Below are 22,709 nucleotides of genomic sequence, written 5' to 3' on the forward strand. Positions count from 1 at the left end.
ATGCTCTCCTTCCTAATTTTCTGCTCTGAGAATGAAGTTTTACACATCACTTGGATCAGACCGCGGGCTGAGATGTAGTCCGTGAGGTCTGAATCCTTACCCCACCAGGCTGAAATTGGCACAGACAGTCTGCAAACATCAATCAATTCACGCCTTCCATGCCATTGTTTTGGGCTTTTTGCACCTCTTTGACCAGAAATTACAGACCGCGGGCTGAAGTTAGGCTGACGGTCTGAATGGTTTTTGTAGTAAATCAGCCCGCGGGCTGGGAATCTACACCTGTAGTCTAAGTGCCTTTAGACCGAAGGTCCTGTAATTAAAACTTGCGGGCTAGTTGTTAGGCCTGACGGGCTGTTAGGAAAGACCACCGGTCTGCTTGTATTTATTATTAATGATATCTTAAGTTATGAACACTGCAGAACAATAATTTTCATATCACTGTGCTCATTACACCAAGAGCTACACACTGATGTGAAACTTGAATGTTGAAAATCAATTTTTACTTGAGTTTCCAAATGCCTTGTGACTTTCCAAAATTGATGCGACCAGTGTTATATCTTTAAACTACTCAGTACTATTTAATGTTCAAAGCATGTGACTGCATGATGGTTAATTAATTACACGGTTAGCTAATTACAAATTATTAGCAAATTACAAATTGGCATGATAATGATTTAAGCTAATGATTCAAGCTAGATATCAATAGAGAAGCTATCAGACTTTTGCTAGTGTCTACAATTGCAAGCTGCTGTGCACTAAGTGTTACCTAAATTGACTTAGAAAGCATTCAGATAGAACTGAAGCAATATTTGTTCTATTACTAGTATCAGTCACTATCTTCTAATAATAGCCAGGGTAACACCCCTCCAAGTGTCTGCATTAGACTAGTCCTAGCATTTGCAGGGCTCAAAATACTGGGTGCATGTGCACCTTAGTGCACCCAAATTTGGAGCTGTGCACCCAATTTTTTTCTGTGGGTGACCAGTGCACCCAACTATTTTCGTAGATTTACTTATGTAAAGATGTTAAATGTACTGTAGCATACTGCATATTCTTACACGTAACATCAAAATGTTAGAAAAATAATAAAATCATTGTTAGAGTACTTTTCTTTAGAAATGAAACATAATTAGTTTTTGCTGACATTCTACTTACATGTGTATGTGGTAGCCTGGGTACCATCCCCAGTAGTATATTCGCCAACTCTATAACTGGGTCTGGACTTGAACACATATGTAGCGTCTGGAGTCTAAATATTCGTTCAGATTTTGAACGAGCGCGCTGATTGGTCCTACTCGTCTAAGCCCTTTTTGGGGTATGTACATATTAGGTAAGGGGACGTTAGCGGCTTAACGGCGACGTTAACGGCTACGTGAAGATAGATCCTTGTTCTTATCTTATTTTCATCAACATGTCCGACGGCGAACTGAACGCTAAAGCGCACATGATATAGCCTGATGCTTAGGTCACATTTGAAACGGCGCCCGTTCGGCATGTCCTCGGCGTAGACGCCGGCCGGCGTCATGACACCGAGCGTGCGCCGTACTGTCAGGGTCACAATTAAATGTTCCTTTACGGCTCCCTGTCGGGGCCTGCTTGTGCTCCGACCGGCGGCTCTCATTAATATTCATAAACTTTTGCGGCCGGACACTGTCAGGGACCCGTCCGGTGCCCGGTCAGTCGCCCGTCTTGACCCGTGCGGCGTGTGGTAGGGTGCCGACCGGCTCTTACAGTTCGGCCGGGCAGCTGTCAGGTCCCTGGCGGGTTCCTGGCGGGATCCCGACGGGCTCCTCTCGTGATTTTGAGCAGGTACATATATAAGCGCTGCACTGCCTGCTACCGTTCACTTCAAGTAAAGAGTACACGTCAAGTAAAGAGTAGACTGAAGTTGGCGATGCAGCGTTCAGTGCAACCTGCAAACAACTTACAAGCCCGTCTGAGATTGAGATTGGTGACAACCTACATGTAGGTCTTCTGGCATTGGTAGCTGAAGAAGAGAGGCAGGCAGAACTGGTGCGTCGCAAAAGTAACCGAGGGCCTACTTTCGAAAGTACTTCAACAGTGACGCAGGAAGTACTTCAGCAGTGACGCAGGAAGTGTGCCGTGGCAGCTCCTTGCTATTGAGCAATAAAACCACTGAATATCGTTACTTCTGTTGAAATTTGGACTGAAAATAAATGCCAATAACTTCTGATTCCATTTTATTACGAAGGCATATGATGTAACAAGAGATAATGTCAGACACATTCTATTCCTGTTATGATCTGTTTTATGAGTTGGCAAGAGAGCCGTGCCGGCTGTTTTCCCTTGCCCTTCGACATCCTGACACACAAATACAAGGTGTAACACACACAAGTACACGATGTAACACACATGTGGTGAACTGTGCGACGTAGTCTGAGGCAGGAGTTTATATATGCGCCCTATAACCCCCTTTTCCTGACCATCTGATGCACTGATCAGCACATGTGACGTCATAATCTTAGGCAGGTGCCTGTTCGGCCGCCCGACGGGTCCCGGGCAGTGAGGTTACGGCGTCGCTTCGGCGTATTTCGCCGAACGGGGCCCGAAGTGTTTTTAACTCTGAGTTAAAATCGATTCGGCGACCGCTCGGGGCCAAAAATAGGCCGGCAGCCGTCGGGAAGCCCGTCGGTCTCCGTCCAGGTCCCGTTCGGTAGTGCCAAAAAACACGCCGAACACGCGCCGAGCGGGCCCCTTTCTTGAATTGTGACCTAAGCATGAGTCAGTCTTTCCGCGATAAATCATCAACATGGCTGACGCACAAGCCGCTCAGCTCTGGAGGTTGATGTTGACCTCGCAGTCACGTCCGTTTTGGACGATTTAGACGGAATATCGTCACTTCGGGCTAGCTCATTACGTGACGTCATCACCAATCGTTTTATATGTGTTCAAGTCCAGACCCAGTTATAGAGTTGGCGAATATACTACTGGGGATGGTACCCAGGCTATGTATGTGGTACACCCAAAAAAAATTTGTGTGCACCTAGTTTTTTTATGTTGGGTGCAAGTATTAATTCCCAAAAATGAATTTCGAGCCCTGATTTGAATACTGCGTAGTTCTGCATACTATTATAGGATACATAATACATGAAACATAAAACTTGAACACCCATGCAACTCTGAGCATACTTCACTGTCAGATCTTCTACATAACCCTTCTGCAATAAACTAGCAACAAATACAGCTTCAAGTCTCGGAGGCTGGTCAAAGTCCATCATCAAGGGCAAGAGGACAACATTGATAAATCATGCCACATCTAATAGTATATATATTAACCATTATGTGAATAAATTGTTTCCACAGATTAAGCTTTTCATCTTGGCTCAGAAGCTGCTGCTGCTGTTCTTGCTGGCCCTCATCCTCTACAGTGGATCAACCCTGACAATCATCCTCAGATACCATGGCCCAAACATCCTGATTGTTGACCTGTTAACTTACAGTAAACAGATCAACGGGTTCCCAGTATCTCTGTGAGCCTGTTGAGTTGGAGGACTGTACTGCTGGGTGTGTCTCATTGCTAATACAGGGTAGATGTCAGAGGTTCAGTGCCTATGATGTCCCCTGTGTTCATGAGACACAGCCATGTTGGGTTTGACAGCAGTACAGTCCTCCTTAGAACCTCAACCTGCTGCGGAACCTGACACTTAACTTCCTCTGTAACAACACTGGTGAGGAGACAGTGGACAGCCATCTTGCCATGGCCTGGCTATCTACTGCAGATATTACTGGTTATGTTGTAGAGGTTGAACAAAAATGGAAAAGACAAAAAAATGTGCACTTTGTAAATATGTAACTAAGTATGTATTATTAACTTAATTTATTATGTATTATTATATGTATTATCAAAATTATAAACTGATTAAAGTAGTAGTAAGTTCTGAAATGTATGTTCTGTTTTAAGAGGAAACTAGGTTTTTGTTCTTTCTTATTATGATTAAAAAAGAACATATAGAAGGAAAAGGCTCTTCAGAATGGCTAAGACATCAGTACAAAATTGTCATGTAAAACATAAAAGTTTGGAGCTCCTTTACAGTAGAAAGTTAAGAAATGGAAGAAGTTGTAAAAGTTGTGAAGCATTTATCATATGATTGTGCATTTTGTTCCCCTTGAGTGCAGTGTGTCTACATTACATTTACTGGATAGTTCAAACAGTTACAAAATGTAGATTTCTTGCAGTTGTATCAAACATAAAAAGGTTTATGTTGTGTGAAAGTGTGTTGGGTGCTCAGGCCAGGTACCAATTCTTTTAACTTTCAGACAAGTAGAACAGATAAGTTGTGATTTGTACAATATCAATGGTATTTTAAGCAAATGCCTTTGACAAAAAGGTTTAAAGGTACATGTCTAGCATTACAGATTGACTGACCATCAACTTAATATACATTTGTACAGTATCTTCATTCCACCTTCTAACAATAAACAGACTATGTACAGCTTTTAATAGCTCTCTTGTTGTCATGTAAGCGGAAGATGTCTGATGTGCCTGGAAATGTGACTTTTAATATTGACCTTCTCAATATAGCATTGGCATCTGCACTTCACTTGACACTAGACAGGGGGCTCACATGCATGGGTACTTCCCAGAGTCTTTATCCTCTCCGCTGCGATGTGCTGTGGTATCTGAGGATGCTTGTCAAGTTTTTGAGAATAACCAGTGCTAACAATAGGGATTTAGCAGGCAGCATATTTTAACATTATAAGCCACCTTTCCTGATGTGGGGACCACACATTCTAGTTTGAGACAAATTTGACAATCCAACAGAAAATTGTAGGTGTTGGGAAAAAGACTGTAGCAAGACCTTCTTGATGTCTATTCAGCACCATGGACAGTGTTGGACATCATTTGTTCTAGCCTGTATCAAATATCACTGTTGCGTACACAAAAATAGCAACCTAGGACTGGTATGTTTGGCAAAGAATGCAGAGCAAAGCAAGGTTCCTCAGACATAAATGACTGTTAGGTAAAGAGAAACCAACAAGGACGTCATGAATATGGAAACACTTTTCCAAAAGAATTTCATCAAGGCGCAATCCAACGAAAAACTAAAAACAATTGCAGGTTTATTATATAACTTATCATTATAATGTTTGCTTCAGATGACATTAGGGATGCTGGCTTCTATGGTGCTGTCCTTGGTACTGCTCAGCCATACCCAGACAGACTACATGTACATGTATGTATAGACTTCTAATCCAGGACTCTAGGACTGTAATCCAGAGGTCTATGACGTTGGAGGGCTGGCTAAATTTTAGGGTATTCTACACCACAGAGTAGACATCACAGTGTAACAGGCCAGAATGTACCCATGTATTCTGCCCAGGGGTACATTCTGGCCTGTTACAACTGGTTCAGTATCTACACATGTATGTAAGGTCCTCTGTGTTCATGTACTACAGCAGTACAGCCCTTTGTAGAAACAAACGGCTGTAGGCCCTGACACTGAACACTTCTGTCACAAAGCCAGTTAAGAGACAATGGATGGTAAGCCTGACACGGCCTGGCTATCTGCTATTAAAATACCGGTTGCGTAGCAGTGGTGGTCAAACATTGCAAAAGGCAAACAATTCATCAGCAATTGGCCTTTATCTGTCAGATATCCTTGATATACATGTACTATGAAGACTCATCAAGCTAATGGTGGTCGTCACAACAGAAAGAAGAAGAAGACTATTCTTGTTTCAAAACTTGAACAAATTTACCATTTGCACATTTTTGTTTTTCATTAATTTTAAAAATAACAGTAGCTATAATAACTATACTATCTGCAAAATATTCTCCCATCCTTCTTCCCCAATCAAGTTATAAATGGTAGGCGAGACCATCCTGAGGTAAACATCTTGCATTTGCTTGCAAATGTTACCTTTCTAGTTAAAATTTTGCATTTCATAATCATGAGTAATTTCAAATTGACTCTTGACCGTCTGATTAAGCATTATCATGATCATAATAGTATCTATTTTGTACACGGCTGCTCAACATAACTGACTTTCAATTCTTACCCCCATGAATGCAGTGTGTGTTTTTTTTTCCAACATATAATCACCAGACGTGGTGACGGCACACTCAAGTTTTTTCAACTTATATTAATGCCGCCACCAAAACGGGACAAATACATGACAGGACGATACTCATTTTCACCTGAGCGAAGTGAGCAAAGTCATGTAAAGTGCCTTTCCCAAGGGCACAAGATCGGTGGCATGTCGGGACTCGAACCCGGGACCTCTAGGTTCCGAGTCGCGCACGCTGCCGTTGCATTGACATCAAACTTATAAACTTTTACTGTTTTACGCCACACGACCCCACTAAAACAAACAGTGTATGTTTGGGTGAGAACTTAAACCTTGCAGTAATGTGTTGTCTCACCTGTATAGCTTCACACAGTACTACATTGTGCTGGTTGTTGGCATACACCTGTAAGATAGTTGACAGGATGTACTGGTATCTGTGGTCAAAAGAAAAGGAAACCTATAAGCATTCCAGAACACATTTAGAAGCCATATGCTAGTGTGCTAGATCCACAAAAATTGATAACAATTGTCATGAGGCATGTAAGTGCAATTATAGTACAGCCTGGTCTCGAGGTTGACAAGAAGTGATTGTCACCTGTTATGTCAATCCTTCCACAAATGTGGTAAATCGTCATAAAATAAAGATCATTATTTATGCAAATTAGCCTCAATTCATGATAGAGTAAAAAAAGCATTGACGGAATATATTAAAGTACTGGTATAAAAATCATTATAGAATTGAATAGAGGTCCTAAACTGGATATATTTGGGGCCATTATATGGGGCTTGCCCACCCTAGGGCTCCACATGTATTTCTGTTGCAACTTGAATAACGAAAAGAAAAAAGGAAGGTACAGACTTTCCAGGCACACACTTTAGACAGCATGCTTCAATCAGCATGCTTCATACCTCCTAGATGTATTGTAGAGCTGTGTACATACATGTATAATAAAACATCAGGACCTGGTACAGGTACAGCGGCTTAGGTAGAGGTGCATGTAACTGTATACCAGCCCTGAAAACCTCCAAAAATTAACAGAATATTATGCTCTTCTGAACTTCAATAATGACAGAACATTATTTTAAAACTCGACAGAATCTTTATAAAAAAAAAACAGTACCAATTTGGATTGTTTCTTTTTGCATACAATACTCTACCTCACAGCCCTAGAAAAATCAGATTTCTGTTGCACTCCCTCTAGATGTCACTACCCTAGTCAAAAGCTTGATCCGTGCTGCATGGATGCTTAAAGCTTACATGCCCCACCAGTGCCGCATAGATGCCCACTGCCACGCTAATTTCATGGTAATTATGGCTGTCTGAGTTTCCCTCCCTAGTCTGTCAACCAAGCAAGCCTTGAAGGAGGTGGTGCTGCATGCGTGCCATTTCCTGCCACGGTGATTATAAAGTGGTCACGCTTCACCTTTAGATTAACCCCTAATATCTGCTGGAGCAGAGATGTCCAGTCTTTTCAGTTGGACTGGAAATGATTTGAAGACGATGGACAGGAAATATGGTACAATTTACCATTGTTTAGGAAATTTCTTACCAGTTCAGTTGTTCTCAAGTTGCAGATTTCTGTGGCAGGATACAAAATCGAACAAAGGCTAGTGCCATAGTGTATCCATATTGTTACAATGTTTTTAGTTACCAGCAGGAACACTTTCTCCCAAGCTACTATACATTGTGTTTGTTTCATCTACATTGTACTCTACATGAGGGCAAGCCTGTACTACAATGGCTTGTTTAATTTAGTGGTCTCCACTACTGGGTCTACTCTCCAAGCAGAGGTAGGGTCGCTCGGTATTTTGGCAGTATTTTCGCGTTTTTAATACGTCTTTCTACTTTTACAGTTTTTCTCTGGTCTCTGGTTTTTCTTGACCCTACCTCTGCTTGGAGAGTATACTGGGTCTGCACTGTGACTTGTGTCCAGTAGCTGAAAACTGTTTGGGGCCATATGGAAGGATGGCCACTAACAAGGCATGATGGATTAGTTTGACAAGAAAGCCTCATGTTCATCTATGGATAAGATCTGTATAAGAGCAGTTACTTGATTCAGTACTGACTTTACCCTAACAACAGGCTCACCAACTTATAGCAGACTAACTCATATTTAGTAATCCTTGTTCTTCTAAGTTCTATCATCAGTGTTTCTAAACTTGTACACTTGTATGGGCATAGCCCTTGGACACACATTAGGGGACAAAAGGGATAGTCTGTATCAGGTGACCTGTGTGACCACATCAGGTGGTCTGGTGTGGCAGTCCACTAGTTAGTCAAATGGTCAACTCAGGGCAGGCCACTAGTTAGTCAACTCAGGGGTGGATACTTGCTCCTCCTAGTGTTTCAGGACTAGTATTTGTTACATGTTCCTGTGGATTAGCCTAACTGTAATGCAGAGGTGCATAGTCTTGGTCTCTGTTCCATTTAGGGACCGTACATTATTCACCGGGGGAAGGGCCGGTGCATAGGAAGTCAGGCAGAAAAGGTTTTCCCTAGCCCTCCCCCCCTAGTTTTTTTTCCCCTGGATTCTTGTGTAACATTTACAGGTACATGCATGTCACTTCAACGAAGGTGAATTGGATTGCATCTATTTTTAACCTTCCACATGTAATTATAGCAGAGCATTATATAGTATACCATACTAAAATAAAGAAGTTTCAATATTTACCTACATGTATAACCTCCTTGACCAAACCAAACCAAACCAAACAAAACTGTATTAACAAGGATTTGTATTTCCCTATACATGTATATATAAGTGGACCTTTCTCTATTTATCCACATTTACATGCTTTCTTCTTTCCTTATACATGTAAAAGTAGATGAATAGAGATTTTAGGTCCACTGTAAAGAAGCAGTCACTGAGTCAGTTTGTTTTCTAAGCCTCCTTGGTACATAGTGTACATGTAACTCAAGATGATGGCACATGTGGCCGGCAGGGGCAGGGACAGCCAGGCCTTAATGAGGTGTGACCATCCCTGCTGACCCCCTATGAGGGGAAGAAGTTGACTTGTGATTCAGGCAGGGAAGGGAGTCCTGCTAGTCTGGGTGATTAATGATGATTAATTGTGAGAGGACCTGTGTGGCACGTATGCCACAGCCCAGAGGGAACTGGACCTGTGCTGCATGGGTGCCAAAAGTGCCCAGTAAGTGCCCATGACGTGCGGCACGCATGCTGCACGGATCAAGCTTTTGACTAGGGTATTGGTAACATTTGTTTCATGAGGCCACTTTGGGTATAGTTATTTTACATCAGTACAGAACCTGAGTACTTAGAGATTTAGTATTTTGAACCTGAACCTTTTCTGCAGCCCTATCCTGTATAGTTTTTATTTCATACCTGCATGGGCTGCGATTACGTTCGAAACGGATGTTCCGGACCAGGCCATACTTTTAAGGCACAGCCCGGGCTTCTTTATGCATATGACCTGGGCTTCCCTGGCTTCCATAGAACGAATCGAACGTGGTTTGCCCTAACCGAATTCACCGCTTTCGAAAATTTGAATTCAATACAGAATTCGGGTGTTGGAATTGATGTTGTTGCATTTTTTGGTTTAGGGAAACACAAACTTTTCGCTCATTTCGCATTGAAAGGCCTGTTTTCTTGGGTAGACACATGTATGACATAAATAAAATACAACACGGTGTATTCCTCATCACCCTATCCCTCCCGCCTTCGGGCGATCCAACCTGCGGTCGGGCTGATACCTCGGGCGATACGGAATACACCATGTTGTATTCTATATCTAGCGACTCACCCATGTGTAGTGAATACAGACTTGAAGCGCTGTGCTGTGTTGATGAGTGCTGCCAGGCAGTGCCGGGAAATGTTCATGTCCTCACAATGAAGAGAGAAAATCCCAGTGATGGTACAAAGGAATAAAGAAATGTCCTCATCCCACGGAAACTCTGACGGCATGTTCAAGAACATACCGGACAGCATCTGAAGGAGACAGGAACATAAGTTTAAGATACTGTAAGGCCACATCAATTTAATTCGTTTCTCAGATTTTTCCGAAAAAATATGAAGCGACAGGGTGAAAAAAAAAAAAAAAACAGGCCAAGGCACCCTGTGATAGCTGGAAATGGTACAATATGATTCATTAAGTGAACATACCAGGCTGGTTTATAATTAAAATAAAAGATTTTGAACTTTTAATGAAACAATCTTGCATTAAATATTGATACTTTAAAAAACTTGAACAACTAGGAAGAAAGGGACTTTCTTTAACCGTTGGGGACAAAATATGTCTTACATTGAGCATTTTGCAGTTGATTTAGAACTAAAAAGATTTTTTTTTTTGCAAATCAGAAAAAATAGACAGGGCAAATCCAGGAAACAACAAATTAAATTGGTGTGGCCTAAAGAACATGCTAACACTGACTAGTGAATTTGGTACACAATAAAGTAGACATTACAACAAAAGTACAGAACCTGCCTTTTCATTAAATATATACTAATGCTACAGCCAGTAAATTTTATGGATGACATCACTGTGTGCATTACATTTCACTTGCACATGCACATTATATATTAGGTGGCAAACATTAGTACCGATGGATTGCAGCTAAATTTTTCAGATATTTTTCAGAAAGTGAATGTTATCTCGAAACAGTTACAATGTATAACTCACAGGAGAGCTAATCTTCCACTGGTCGTGACAGAAGACAGACAGTATTCAATTTGGTGAATAGCTCTACACCATGATAACCCTAATGCTCTATTCACCATTACCAAGAACCCTTTTCAACAAGTACAATAAACAGTGACCAGTGTTCTCACCAGGATTTTTTCACAGCATAGGGTTTACATGTAGGCACAGAAGGTCAACTTCCGGGCACAAGTCATGCATTGAGCTGAAAAATGTTGAAACACATAACCCCCTGTGAGACTATCACTCTTCACAGCATAGGGGTCAAAATCACAGCATAGGGGGCCCTAACCACAACATAGGGAGCCCCTATGCCCAAAAGGCCTGGTAAGTACACTGGATAAACGTCGTGTACAAAGGACTGCAACCCTTTCCAGTAGTGTGCATGTCAGGTTAGCAAGAACAGCTGGGATCTCAACTCCTGAGCCCTTGGTCCAGAGGCAGGATTGCTGAAGTGTATAGGCTTCTTGAAAAACTAATAACCATATATAATACATATTATATATGCCAGCGTATTTTAATGCTTGATCTGCTTACCTTTGTCCAGATGTTTTTGTGAAGAGCATCAATGTCATACAGGTCCTGTAGAGACATAATACAACAATTCACAGTGAGACACACAAAACAATACTGTGTGTCTGAGTCAGCTGAGGTGAGAAGTTACTAAACTTGCTTCATTCCCTAAGTTCTATAGTCCAGGTTTTCTTATTTCTAACAATTATAATAATAGTATGTACTTTGTCAACATCTCTTTTCTAAGACTATATGAATATGGGGCAGGCAGCAAATGGGTACGATAATATGTAATGAATAGCAAAGTTCTTTGATCACAACCATTTATATTTTACGAACCAACGTTTCGATGACCGTCTGTCATCTTCATCAGGGCAATTCTGACTGGTTTACTGTGCACTGACACTAGATGTTACTTGGTGCATAGTGCACTAAAGGTGTTACATGGTTCACAGTGCATGCCCTGATGAAGATGATAGACAGTCATCGAAACGTCAAGTTATAAAAAATAAATGGTTGTGATTAAAGAACTTTGTATTCATTCGTTTACCAACCTGATCAAATTATTTACGGGCATGATTTGTAATGTAAACAGCCTCCAATTCTGGACTTCCAGTTTAATTATGGACTAATTCTCATATCTCAGCAACCTTACATCTAGATGGGCTAATATCATAAACTATAGGTAAAAATGAGTTAAAAAATATGTGGTGGCCATCAAGGGCCCCTAATTCTGTAGAATTCTGAACTGGAGCCAGAATTCTGCATGGGAATTGGACCCAGTATTCTGGGTAGAATTCTGCAAAATAGGGATAATTCCCAAGGGATTTAAAGGTTAAAAGTTTAAAGGAATGTACAGACAAGATATGTACAGAATACGATTCAGCTGTTGAATTAACCTTTCACCATTTCAACCTTAGGCCACGCCAATTTAACTTCTTGGTTAACAGATTTTTCTAGAAAAAAATGGAGCGGGTGGGCGAAAAAAAAAACCAAAAACAGGCCTAGGCATCCTATTATGGCCAAAAATGGTACTGTAACAATAGGAACCATGAAGTCAACATGCACACCAGGCTGGTTCAAAATTTAAACAATGAATTTTTAACTTTTAATGATACCACTGTGCATTGAAAGATGGAATAACAGTGACTGTAACAACTAGAAAGAAAAGGACTGTTTTTTACTGTTCAGGGCAAAATATGAGAATTTTGTATTTTCTTTTGCAAATTAAAAAAAAAAGGAAGTGGGCGAATCCGTTAACCAAGAAATTAAATTGGTGTGGCCTTAGATTCAGTTTTCATCATCATCATCATAAAGAGCATTATAATTTAGTTAAGCATCAGAGTTTCACCTACTTTTCCAAGTTTCCCACTGAAGAGAGCGAACGGAACATCTAATGACTTCCGTGAGAAGCTTGGAAGTGACTTCAGCTCAGACTGTAAGAACATCACATGACTCAGCACCTAGGACAGAGCCAAAACAAGTCAGCTTCATCACACCTGTACCACTTCTCAGTCAAGGCTCATTTACAGGAAAACATGTTCAACCTCATCGGGATCCAAAAAACCTGGTTGCCCAGTTGCCCGGGGCAACCTAAATTTACTTGGGGCAACCTATTTTTGTTGTTTTATTTTTGTTAATTTCAGGTATTAATGGCTATTACTAGTATCAACTAACTAAAGGCTGTTAAAAATATTGTCAAAGGCTTATGTATGTACCATCATTACTTAATTTGAGGAAAGTAGTAACTTATAGGTGGGACAACCTAAAATTCTGATCGGCAACCTAATTTTTGCCATTGGTTGCCCACTGGGCAACCTGGTTCAAAAAGTATTTTGTACACTGCTATAGGAGTGGTAAACTTTATTGAAGATCAATCATTTTAAATGTTACAGGTTCTCCAAAGCCTATATATGGGGCACAACAGGCATGCTTCAAGATTGATATTCAAATGAAGGAATGAATGAATGTTTTCTTTTATTCAATTTGTACTATGTGATGATTTTTCTACTTAATACATGATATCCAATGTCAATTGTATGGAATATTGCAGGTTGTAGCAAGAAAAGGAATACATATAATATATATTATAATACATGTCAAGTGTAAATGGACATTCCATCCCTTCTGGAGAGACCTGTGAATTTTGTACACTCAGTAATTCTGGTGTTCCAAATTTTAGAATTATATATAAATGACATCTTCCCAAATTGCACATTACCACTTTCAGACACCCTACATGTATATCTACATTTTGATTCTAATTTTAGGGCATTAAAAGGTGATCCTGAACACTATATACCTATATAAAAAACACCATCAGTTAGTAGAATATTTCTCAATCAGTGACTCTTTTTGAAAGGTAGAGACACGTACCTCCAATTTTTTAATGTTCACTTTACATCTGTAAGTAGTGATGGTAAAACCAAAAGATCCCTAGTGGAACGGACTGATGAACATCAGAAGTCTGCAGACCGTCAGGACGGTAAATCTGTGCTTTGCCAACATGAACTCAAAGCGGGACATGGCCCTATCTTGGGCATCGTTAAGATCATAGACCAGGAATCCCGGAAGGCACATAGAAAAGCGGTCCACATCCAGTTGGAACGTACCGGGACGAATCGCAATGAAGGTTGGGAGCTGCCCAAGTCCTATTTACCCCTACTCCGCAAGGAGGCGGGGGAGGCCACAAGACCCGCACAAGTCTCGTCCTAGTCTCATGTTCTCGCGAGACTAGGTCACTCCGTGATCAAGATGTACAGTCGACATCCAAAATTTGGAGGTACGTGTTTCTACCTTTTAAAAGGAGTCACTGATCGAGGAATATTTCACTATTACTGATAATTCTACGTGCATGACTGATGAACCTCTTCGACAAAAAACACAATGATTATGATGAAAGGACTACACGTACCTGTCCTGGAAATGAACTCTGCAGCAGAGTTGTCATGAAGCGAAGCCTGCCCAAGTCTGCCAGCTTGGAGGTAAAAGTCTGTCAGGAGTTAACAAACATAAATTGAGTTCTGATATCGTGTATTCAGGCAGTCTTCGCTGGACCACCAACATTACGCCACCAATAAAGGCTACAACTAACACTCAGGCTTTTCAGAAAATACAAAGATACATGTATGTACACACTCAGATATTACGATATCAGGGATATCGCGACCAAAACATACGAAAAAGTCACGTTTCCGGAGATTTACTGCGCACTTACTTAGACTCTGGTCAGATTTAAACTCCGACACGGAACGTTAACCGGTTCTTGAGTTATCCTCTTTTGAATATTTTTAAAGAACCACCCCTGCAGTTACAGAGCAAGCTGCTAGGGGGCCCAAACATACGTCACTTCTTCCCCAGCATAAGAGCTATAATACCTATCACAGTCTCAAATTTTGTGACCCTAGCATGTGCAGATCATGAGATATTAAAACCGGAAGTTCCGCTGCATTACCACAGAAAGTCATCAGGGGGCCCAAAATCTAATAATTTCTAGTTCTCATCAAGACCTACCCAGCTACCAAGTATGAAGACAATCCATTTAAGCCTTCTCGAGTTATCCTGTTTACAGACACACAGACAGACAGACACACACACAAACGCCTCTGAAAACATAACCTTCTTAGCGAATGTAATAATCAGGTCTTTCATTCATTCACTAAACACCAGGTACTTCCTCTCTTTTTGAAGTTTGTCATGATGATATTTAATTTTGCTCTTGTGAGGCCAAATATCCATCATGTCAGTGTCCAGATGTACACATTGTCAGGTAGAACTTCTCTCAGGTGTCAAGCACATGATTTGTTGGTATGTTGGAAGCACAGTCTTTACACTGTGACGTGAACAAAGACACCAATGTTATCTTCAAAGTTCAGCTGTGTTGGTAGAAATCATTAGGGAGCAAGTTTAAACTGCAATTTACAACACAACAAATTGGACTCACCCAAATTTTTGACTGTACAACTCCAGTCTTTATCACGGAAAGACTCACAACATTACACATAGAATCGCCTGGTCATTCAGTCTCACTGGATAAAGTAAGGATCTTGGACTCAGAACCAGACTTCTTCACACGTGGGATTAAAGAGGCCATCTACATCAGGGCATTACAACCATCCCTCAACAGAGACAGTGGTGCCACAGACTTTCTGCAACTTATGATCCACTGCTCACGGAGTCACGTGTTATCTGCATGACGTCACGGAAGTGGTGGATTGCTCATTCCAATTTGTTGTGTTGGAAATTACAGTTTAAACTTGCTTCATAAAAGACTGGTATGTTGTCTGTGTTGTCAGTTGCCCTTGTGAGTTCAAAGTACATGTATCTGAACTTCCACCACATAGACCCTGTTACCCCCACCTGTTTCTGGTATATCTGATAGGCTTGTCTGGGGTCCATCTTAACTAACTTCAGCTGTGGTACGACCTGTCGCTTGAAGAAGTAGTAGTCCCGCACGTACCACTGGTCATTTCTCAGTTGATCTGCAACATACAGTCATGTACATCAACAAATGCATGCAAGATAAAATTCAAGATTTTTTACCTCAATCAGAAAAGAGCACAATATCATAGTAAGATAATTCACAACTGAAAGATCTGTAGTCAATATATGGCAAAATTATGGCATTTACTAATATTAGTAATGACCTACAGAATCTGATGTTAAACTGTTACAGATAATTGATTTCTATGGAAAAAAGGTGATGCCAACGTAACATGCCAATGTAACAATGAAATTTATCCAGATTCAATAAAATGATAAAGTTAAACTTAAAGTTGAAGAAATATTTCACTAACTTGTCTTTTTGTCTGCCAGAAAGTGCTGATCATGCTGATCTTGCCTGATGTTGAAAAACTCCAGGCAGTCCTGTAGAATACTATTGAACTGTGTATCCTGCAGTAGAATCATACAAACATGTTACATGTATAAAGCCTTGGTCACAACGCGCCGTACGCGCAACTGCGTGCTGTCTACGTGCAAAAACGTGGGCAAATTTTGGGGATCCTTAAGTGGTGTGTACCGCCTCTGTACGGAATCCAGTGGATTTGGGAGCACGCAGACACTTACCACTTGAGCTACGAACGATGCACGCGACTGCTGATGGCCAGACGTGGTGTGAGACCACATACTCACACCTTGTGTAACCGTGTGATTGACGTATGTTAACGTACTGATCATGCCAGTCCTTCCCCACGTTTTCAGAAAAACGTAGCAGACGTGGCCTCCCAACACGTACGGCAGGTTGTGACCGGATCCCCAAAATTTGCCTACGTTTTTGCACGAGGACAGCACCCAAATGCACGTACCGCGGTTTGTGACCGAGGCTTAACTGATGTGACCATGGCCAAATTCACTTAAAGAAACTGTCATTGACATGGTCCTTCTAACTGTCAAGTTTTGACAATGAGGTTGACAAAGCTTACAGTAATAATCTTACTTCTTGCTATGAGATTCTGTCTTAAGTGGTCTCAGCTTAACTCCATACTGAGGCCACACCAATTTAATTTGCTGTTTCTCAGATTTAACAAAAAAATATGAAAAAAAAGAAAACAGATCAAAGCACCCCATGATAGCTTTCACACCTACAAACCGGTGCTGTCCTTTCACCTGTTCTCATACTAGCTACATGTAGTCAACAAAACATACAATTCATATTATCCTCAACACAACATATAGCCTCCAAACAATAATGTGCCGAACATAACAATTTTTTAGTGTCTTATGTAATAATAATTTAGTTACATGTATATGTATGTTTGATGTGCTTGTTAAACCTTGCCCAATATCAGCCATTGCTGTCTGGGTAGTTCACTGTATCGGGATGTTGCAATTCTAATAAATGAAGCTACATGTTCTAAGATTTGCTCTGCTGCCTGAGCAGGGACCGGTCTGAGCCAGTTGTTACCAGCTGAGAGAAGTGGTTACCTCCAGTACAGGCAGCTGGGTGGGGATGCACGACTCATCTGTCCCATGTACAATCACTTTCTGAAAAAGAAGGAAAAAAAGTCAACTTAGGCAATAATGACAATCATTCCAGTCTCCTCTACAAATATAATTATAAACTATTTACCCTTCATCACCAACCTTCACTCCCAACTAAGGCCACACCAATTTAACCAATTTAATTTCTTGGTTAACGGATTTTTCTAGAAAAATAATGGAGCGGGCGGGCAAAAAAAATGAAAAATAAAAACAGGCCTAGGCATCCTATTATGGCTCAAAATGGTACGATAGGAGCCATGAAGTCAACACACAAGGCTGGTTCAAAATGTAAACAATGAATTTTGAACTTTTAATGATACCACTGCATTGAAAGATGGAATAACTGTAAAAACTAGCCTGGATTAAAGGGACTGTTTTCAACTGTTCAGGGCAAAATATGAGTATTTTGCAGTTGATTCTGAATTTTTATTTTTATTTGCAAATCAGAAAAAAATGAAGCGGGCGAATCTGTTAACCAAGAAATTAAATTGGTGTGGCCTAAGAAAATAAGAAAAACAAGAAAAAGCATTTTTGGTAGTGTGGGTTTTCCAGGATGCATCAGTGGTTTAGAATCTGTATCATGGGAGAGTTAGGAGGTTTAGTTTATTTAATAGTTTACTTTATTTATCCAGGATATAACATATCACTGCAATGCCATTTTTCAATGTTGTACACTAAAAAAAGCAGTTACTGTACTAAGATAATAAACAGGAAGACAAATATACAAATTAACTTGAAGATAATTACAATAATAGTTGGGAGTTAAATGTAGGTTATGGATGAAGGGGTCATATTATGAGGCTAACTGCCTGAAGAAACCACATTCTTTGCTGTCCTTCCACAGATTGGCACTTTGGAGGGACTGTTATTTTGACTAGTCTAAGGTATTAAAATTAAAAAAAAAGCAGTTAACAGACTTTCATAGATCTTAGCAGATGTTTTAGAATTCATCTTAGACTAGTTTTGAGCTGATATCAAAGGTTCAAACATCACTGATAATACGTATACTGGGTACAGAACACCAACCCTTAAGACAATGGAAAACTTAGTACAAAGTGACCACTGGTTCAGCACCAAGGACAGCACATATTAACACATATATTAGCTTTACTAACTGTAACTGTAACTGTTATGTATAGAACATTTTATACCCACAACATTGAAGAATGTGATCCATCTGTAAAACAGACCTTAGCAGTTTAAAAAAGTGTTTTAGATTTTTACATATTAATTATTCTTTCATTTCCCATCTAGTCCCTATACTTTCTGATGGAAGGCAAAACAAACCTTTGTACTTGGAACATTTGCAGTAAGGAGGACAGCATGCTGCAACAATACAATATAGTTATAGTTATCATATTATAAATGGTAACTTAACACTGTCAGTCACCTGCTCTGACATACTTATGTAGCACAAATTGTGAAAATCTAATTTAACAGAATCAAACTATTACTTTAATTTGCATCATTGAATGAACATACACTTTGTTGCATTGACATTACAAAAGCTAAATCATATTTGCCATAGTCATAATTAAGAATAATTATAACCCATGAACAGTGGATTTTGTCCACTCACCTCACAGTGCTCTTTCCTCAGAATTGGTTTCACATCTTTGGGATACAGACTCTCCACAAAAGGAACCACCTGCAATCAACAACAACATCATTGCAAACAACCTTACTGCTAGAACAGACTAAAGTGCACATTTCTGCTAAGGCCACACCAATTTTATTTGTTGACTCTCAGATTTGCCTCTTTAAGTTTTTTCTGATTTGCAAAAAAAAAAAAAGATTCTTGTTCTGAATCAACTCAAATATGCTCATATTTTACCCCCAACAATTGAGGAAAGTTCTTTTCTTCCAAGTTGTTACTGACATTTGCATCTATAAATGCAGTGGTTTGGTTAAAACTTCAAAATTCATTGTTTAAATATGAACCCAGCCTTTTGTGTTGACTTCATGGCTCCTATCATAGCATTTGGGTCTATCATAGGATGCCTACACCTGTTTTTTTTTTGCCCTGTCCGTTCACATTTTTTCTGAAAAAATCTAAGAACCAACAAATTAAATTGGTGTGGCCTAAGGCAGCCATTACTTTGCTGCTTTGGACTACAACTTCACTGGTAAAAAGGCAAGGTGCTAGAAACAACATTTTTATTTAGACAAAGCACCCAGTAGTATGTACTATTGTAATTAATTATTACAGAACAGTGACCTTTCTAGCCAACATCATTAAAACATTACGGATACCATTTCCTTCCAAAATTTGAAATGATAGTAGTAAACTCTTCTCTTACCTGGTAGATAGCAGACAGAGTAATGGCCATGGCATCATCTTCCCCTCGCACAGGAGATCTGACATAGTACATCACCAGTCCCATCTACATGTACAGGAATGAACACAGGAGATCTGACATAGTACATCACCAGTCCCATCTACATGTACAGGTGAACACAGGAGATCTGACATAGTACATCACCAGTCCCATCTACATGTACAGGAATGAACACAGGAGATCTGACATAGTACATCACCAGTCCCATCTACATGACATTGTACAGGAATGAACACAGGAGATCTGACATAGTACATTACCAGTCCCATCTACATGTACAGGTGAACACAGGAGATCTGACATATACATCACCAGTCCCATCTACATGTACAGGTGAACACAGGAGATCTGACATAGTACATCACCAGTCCCATCTACATGTACAGGAATGAACACAGGAGATCTGACATAGTACATCACCAGTCCCATCTACATGTACAGGTGAACACAGGAGATCTGACATACATGTAGCACATCACCAGCCCAATCCTGAATTTCAGTTCGTTTCATTTATGAATGAGGGCTGCATACTTTAATTGAGAAAATACAGAATACAATATGTACAATGTCATGTTTATTTTTTTATCACATCCATTTCTAGTACTTTGTCCTTACATGGTGGATCTACGAGTGATCTAACCAGTGTTCGAATTCAGAGCATTTATATGTACTTACCAGCTGATTAAAGAGATAGTGTGATGTGTGCTGTGGTAGGTGATCTCCTGCATTCAGCAGCCTTCTCAACAGCCATACCAGCTCCTCCTGAAAATCACACAGTTGTGATGAAATTTCTGCTGTGTGTCATCACATTATATGAATACCAAGTCATGTAATTTGCACTTTTATTTATTTATTTATTTGTTTATTAGAATTCACCACAAGTACAAACATACAAGTGGAAGGGATGACAAAACAGTTGTATTGACACCTTTACAAGTTGTCTTCCCAAACACTACAATATAAATAACAACTATATAGATACAAATTACAATGTCGAACAATTGTTGACATGAAATACAAATTCCTACAATAACTGTCAGTGATACGTATACATTAGTCCTAAAAATGCAATACAATATAATATACACTGCCATAAAATATTGCTCATTATATATAACTGTAATAATACTAAAAACTAGTAATAATACTAATGAGGTCTTAAAGCTGTACAGGAGGCGCACCTACAAGATGTGGACCAAGAGCAAGGAAAGTCACTTTCGGGGTATTGCCTTTTTCTTTCAGACAATCTTAAACTATTTCTAGGCGTACACGAAATACAATCCTATACGTCATTTTGATAATACATTACAATGACATGTACTACGTTAAAATTTCTGTTCCTTTCTTGTAGGTAGGGATGGTACAACAATATTTATAACAGAGACTAAAAACGGGAGCTAAGTTCAGTTGTTGAGTTATAAGTTATTACCTGTTTTGGTCTGACATTAAGATTCTCCAGGAAGTGTTTCAGGAAGAGTGCAGGATCATCAACCAGACAGGACCAGCAAACCATCCGGGCAACAGCACCAACTATATGAACAGAATATGCGTAATTGTAAGGAATTTACATGAGAAAAAAATTCCCAATTTCTGTACAAAATGTAATTATTCTATGGACTAACATGGACATAAAAGTCAACATCAGTCAAGGTTAGAAAACTTTCCACAAGTTTGTCAAGCAATAAATCAATTAACTCTTGAACAACAGTTTAAAGCCTCCTCGTATTATGATGATTATACTTTGCTAAATACAAGAAAAAACTTGCTTGTCAGTTATTATCCTCTTAACATTAAGACTAATAATGGTCTTTTTAAATACAAAAGTCACATGACAACCTACATGTACATGTTGCTGTGAAAAATACAAACTTAGTACACGTATGCATCATGTTTGTTTGTTTTGTGTGTCAAAGAAAACTGAGTTAGGCCACACCAATTAAATTTGTTGTTTCTCGGATTTTTTCAGAAATAATATGGAGTGACAGGGCGAAATAGAAAAAAAAACAGGCCAAGGCACCCCATAATGTTACAATATGAGCCAGAACATACCAGGCTGGTTTATAATTAAGACAATAGATTCTGAACTTTTAATGACCCAAATTGACTGTTACAATTTTGTACATTGAAAACAACTAGGAAGAAAAGGGCTTTCTTAAACTGGGCCAAAATATGTCTTTCATTTGGGTATTTTGTAGTTAATTTAGGCCACACCAATTTAATTTCTTGGTTAACGGATTCGCCGCTTCATTTTTTTCAGATTTGCAAATAAAAATAAACATCCAGAATAAACTGCAAAATGCTCATATTTTGCCCTGAACAGTTGAAAATAGACCTTTTCATCCTAGTTGTTACAGTTATTCCATCTTTCAATGCAATGATATCATTAAAAGTTCAAAATTCATTGTTTAAATTTTGAACCAGCCTGGTGTGTTGACTTCATGGCTCATATCGTACCATTTTGGGCCATAATACAATGCATAGGCCTGTTTTTATTTTATTTTTTTTTTCGCCCGCCCGCTCCATTATTTTTCTAGAAAAATCCGTTAACCAAGAAATTAAATTGGTGTGGCCTTAGCACCAAAAAAATCTTCTTTTTTTTGCAAATCAGAAAAAAATGGACAGGGTGAATCCGAGAAACAACAAATCAAATTGGTTTGACCTTAACAGAATACAATCAATATACAGTTTTATTGTCAGTCTTTCTATGCTTTCTGATAATCCCATGGACTACTATGTTTTATGATGATAACAACACAAAAAATTGCTGTGACCTTTCAACCCTTCTTCATTGACCTCCTCATCATCAGTCAGACGTATCAAGATGGCGGCTATCGCAGATATGGCGGACGGCAGGACGGGTTGTGCAGGTGTCAGGGTCTGGTGCAGGGACGTGTGGTCTGACCTCTCCTCTACATTCCCTACTGCTGGGAGGTCAAACAACAGTTTCAGTAGAACGGTCTGTATCTATCTGTATAGCCGGTATAAGCGCCTTTCGGCGTAACACCAGCTTCGCAGGCATGCGGCGCGGCGGCAGCTGGCTACATTACACTGATCAACTTGTTACACCTAACCGTTGAACATCTAACTCTAAACAATGTTTAAAGCTATCTTATGACAATGCCCCTACTGTACTTGGTGACAGCGAGTTCCACTCTGCGATAGTTCTATGAAAGAATGAATTCTTGAACA

At 39.7% G+C, this 22,709-nt stretch overlaps 1 protein-coding gene and 1 long non-coding RNA gene across 2 annotated transcripts in view; one reads left to right on the forward strand and one right to left on the reverse strand.

Moving 5' to 3' along the window:
• The window catches only part of LOC109465109, an 8,063-nt gene extending 4,255 nt beyond the window's left edge, over positions 1–3,808 (forward strand). The window contains exon 3 of the long non-coding RNA XR_002139939.1: positions 3,325–3,808. This is a non-coding gene — a long non-coding RNA (uncharacterized LOC109465109). The remainder of the gene's footprint in view (positions 1–3,324) is intronic.
• A 761-nt stretch (positions 3,809–4,569) lies between these two features.
• LOC109465102 (protein unc-80 homolog) overlaps positions 4,570–22,709 on the reverse strand; it is a 61,022-nt gene continuing 42,882 nt past the window's right edge. The window contains exons 26-40 of the mRNA XM_019762242.1: positions 22,292–22,444; positions 20,950–21,050; positions 20,196–20,282; positions 19,482–19,565; positions 18,761–18,829; positions 18,469–18,507; positions 17,125–17,184; positions 15,996–16,092; positions 15,559–15,680; positions 14,114–14,191; positions 12,555–12,662; positions 11,224–11,268; positions 9,793–9,977; positions 6,386–6,464; positions 4,570–4,632 (exon numbers count right to left, since the gene is read on the reverse strand). Of these exons, the coding sequence (XP_019617801.1) occupies positions 4,570–4,632; positions 6,386–6,464; positions 9,793–9,977; positions 11,224–11,268; positions 12,555–12,662; positions 14,114–14,191; positions 15,559–15,680; positions 15,996–16,092; positions 17,125–17,184; positions 18,469–18,507; positions 18,761–18,829; positions 19,482–19,565; positions 20,196–20,282; positions 20,950–21,050; positions 22,292–22,444 (1,370 nt within the window). The remainder of the gene's footprint in view (positions 4,633–6,385; positions 6,465–9,792; positions 9,978–11,223; positions 11,269–12,554; positions 12,663–14,113; positions 14,192–15,558; positions 15,681–15,995; positions 16,093–17,124; positions 17,185–18,468; positions 18,508–18,760; positions 18,830–19,481; positions 19,566–20,195; positions 20,283–20,949; positions 21,051–22,291; positions 22,445–22,709) is intronic.

Source organism: Branchiostoma belcheri, unplaced genomic scaffold, assembly GCF_001625305.1.
Source record: "Branchiostoma belcheri isolate BF01 breed outbred unplaced genomic scaffold, Haploidv18h27 scaffold148, whole genome shotgun sequence".
Classification (NCBI taxonomy): Eukaryota; Metazoa; Chordata; class Leptocardii; order Amphioxiformes; family Branchiostomatidae; genus Branchiostoma; species Branchiostoma belcheri.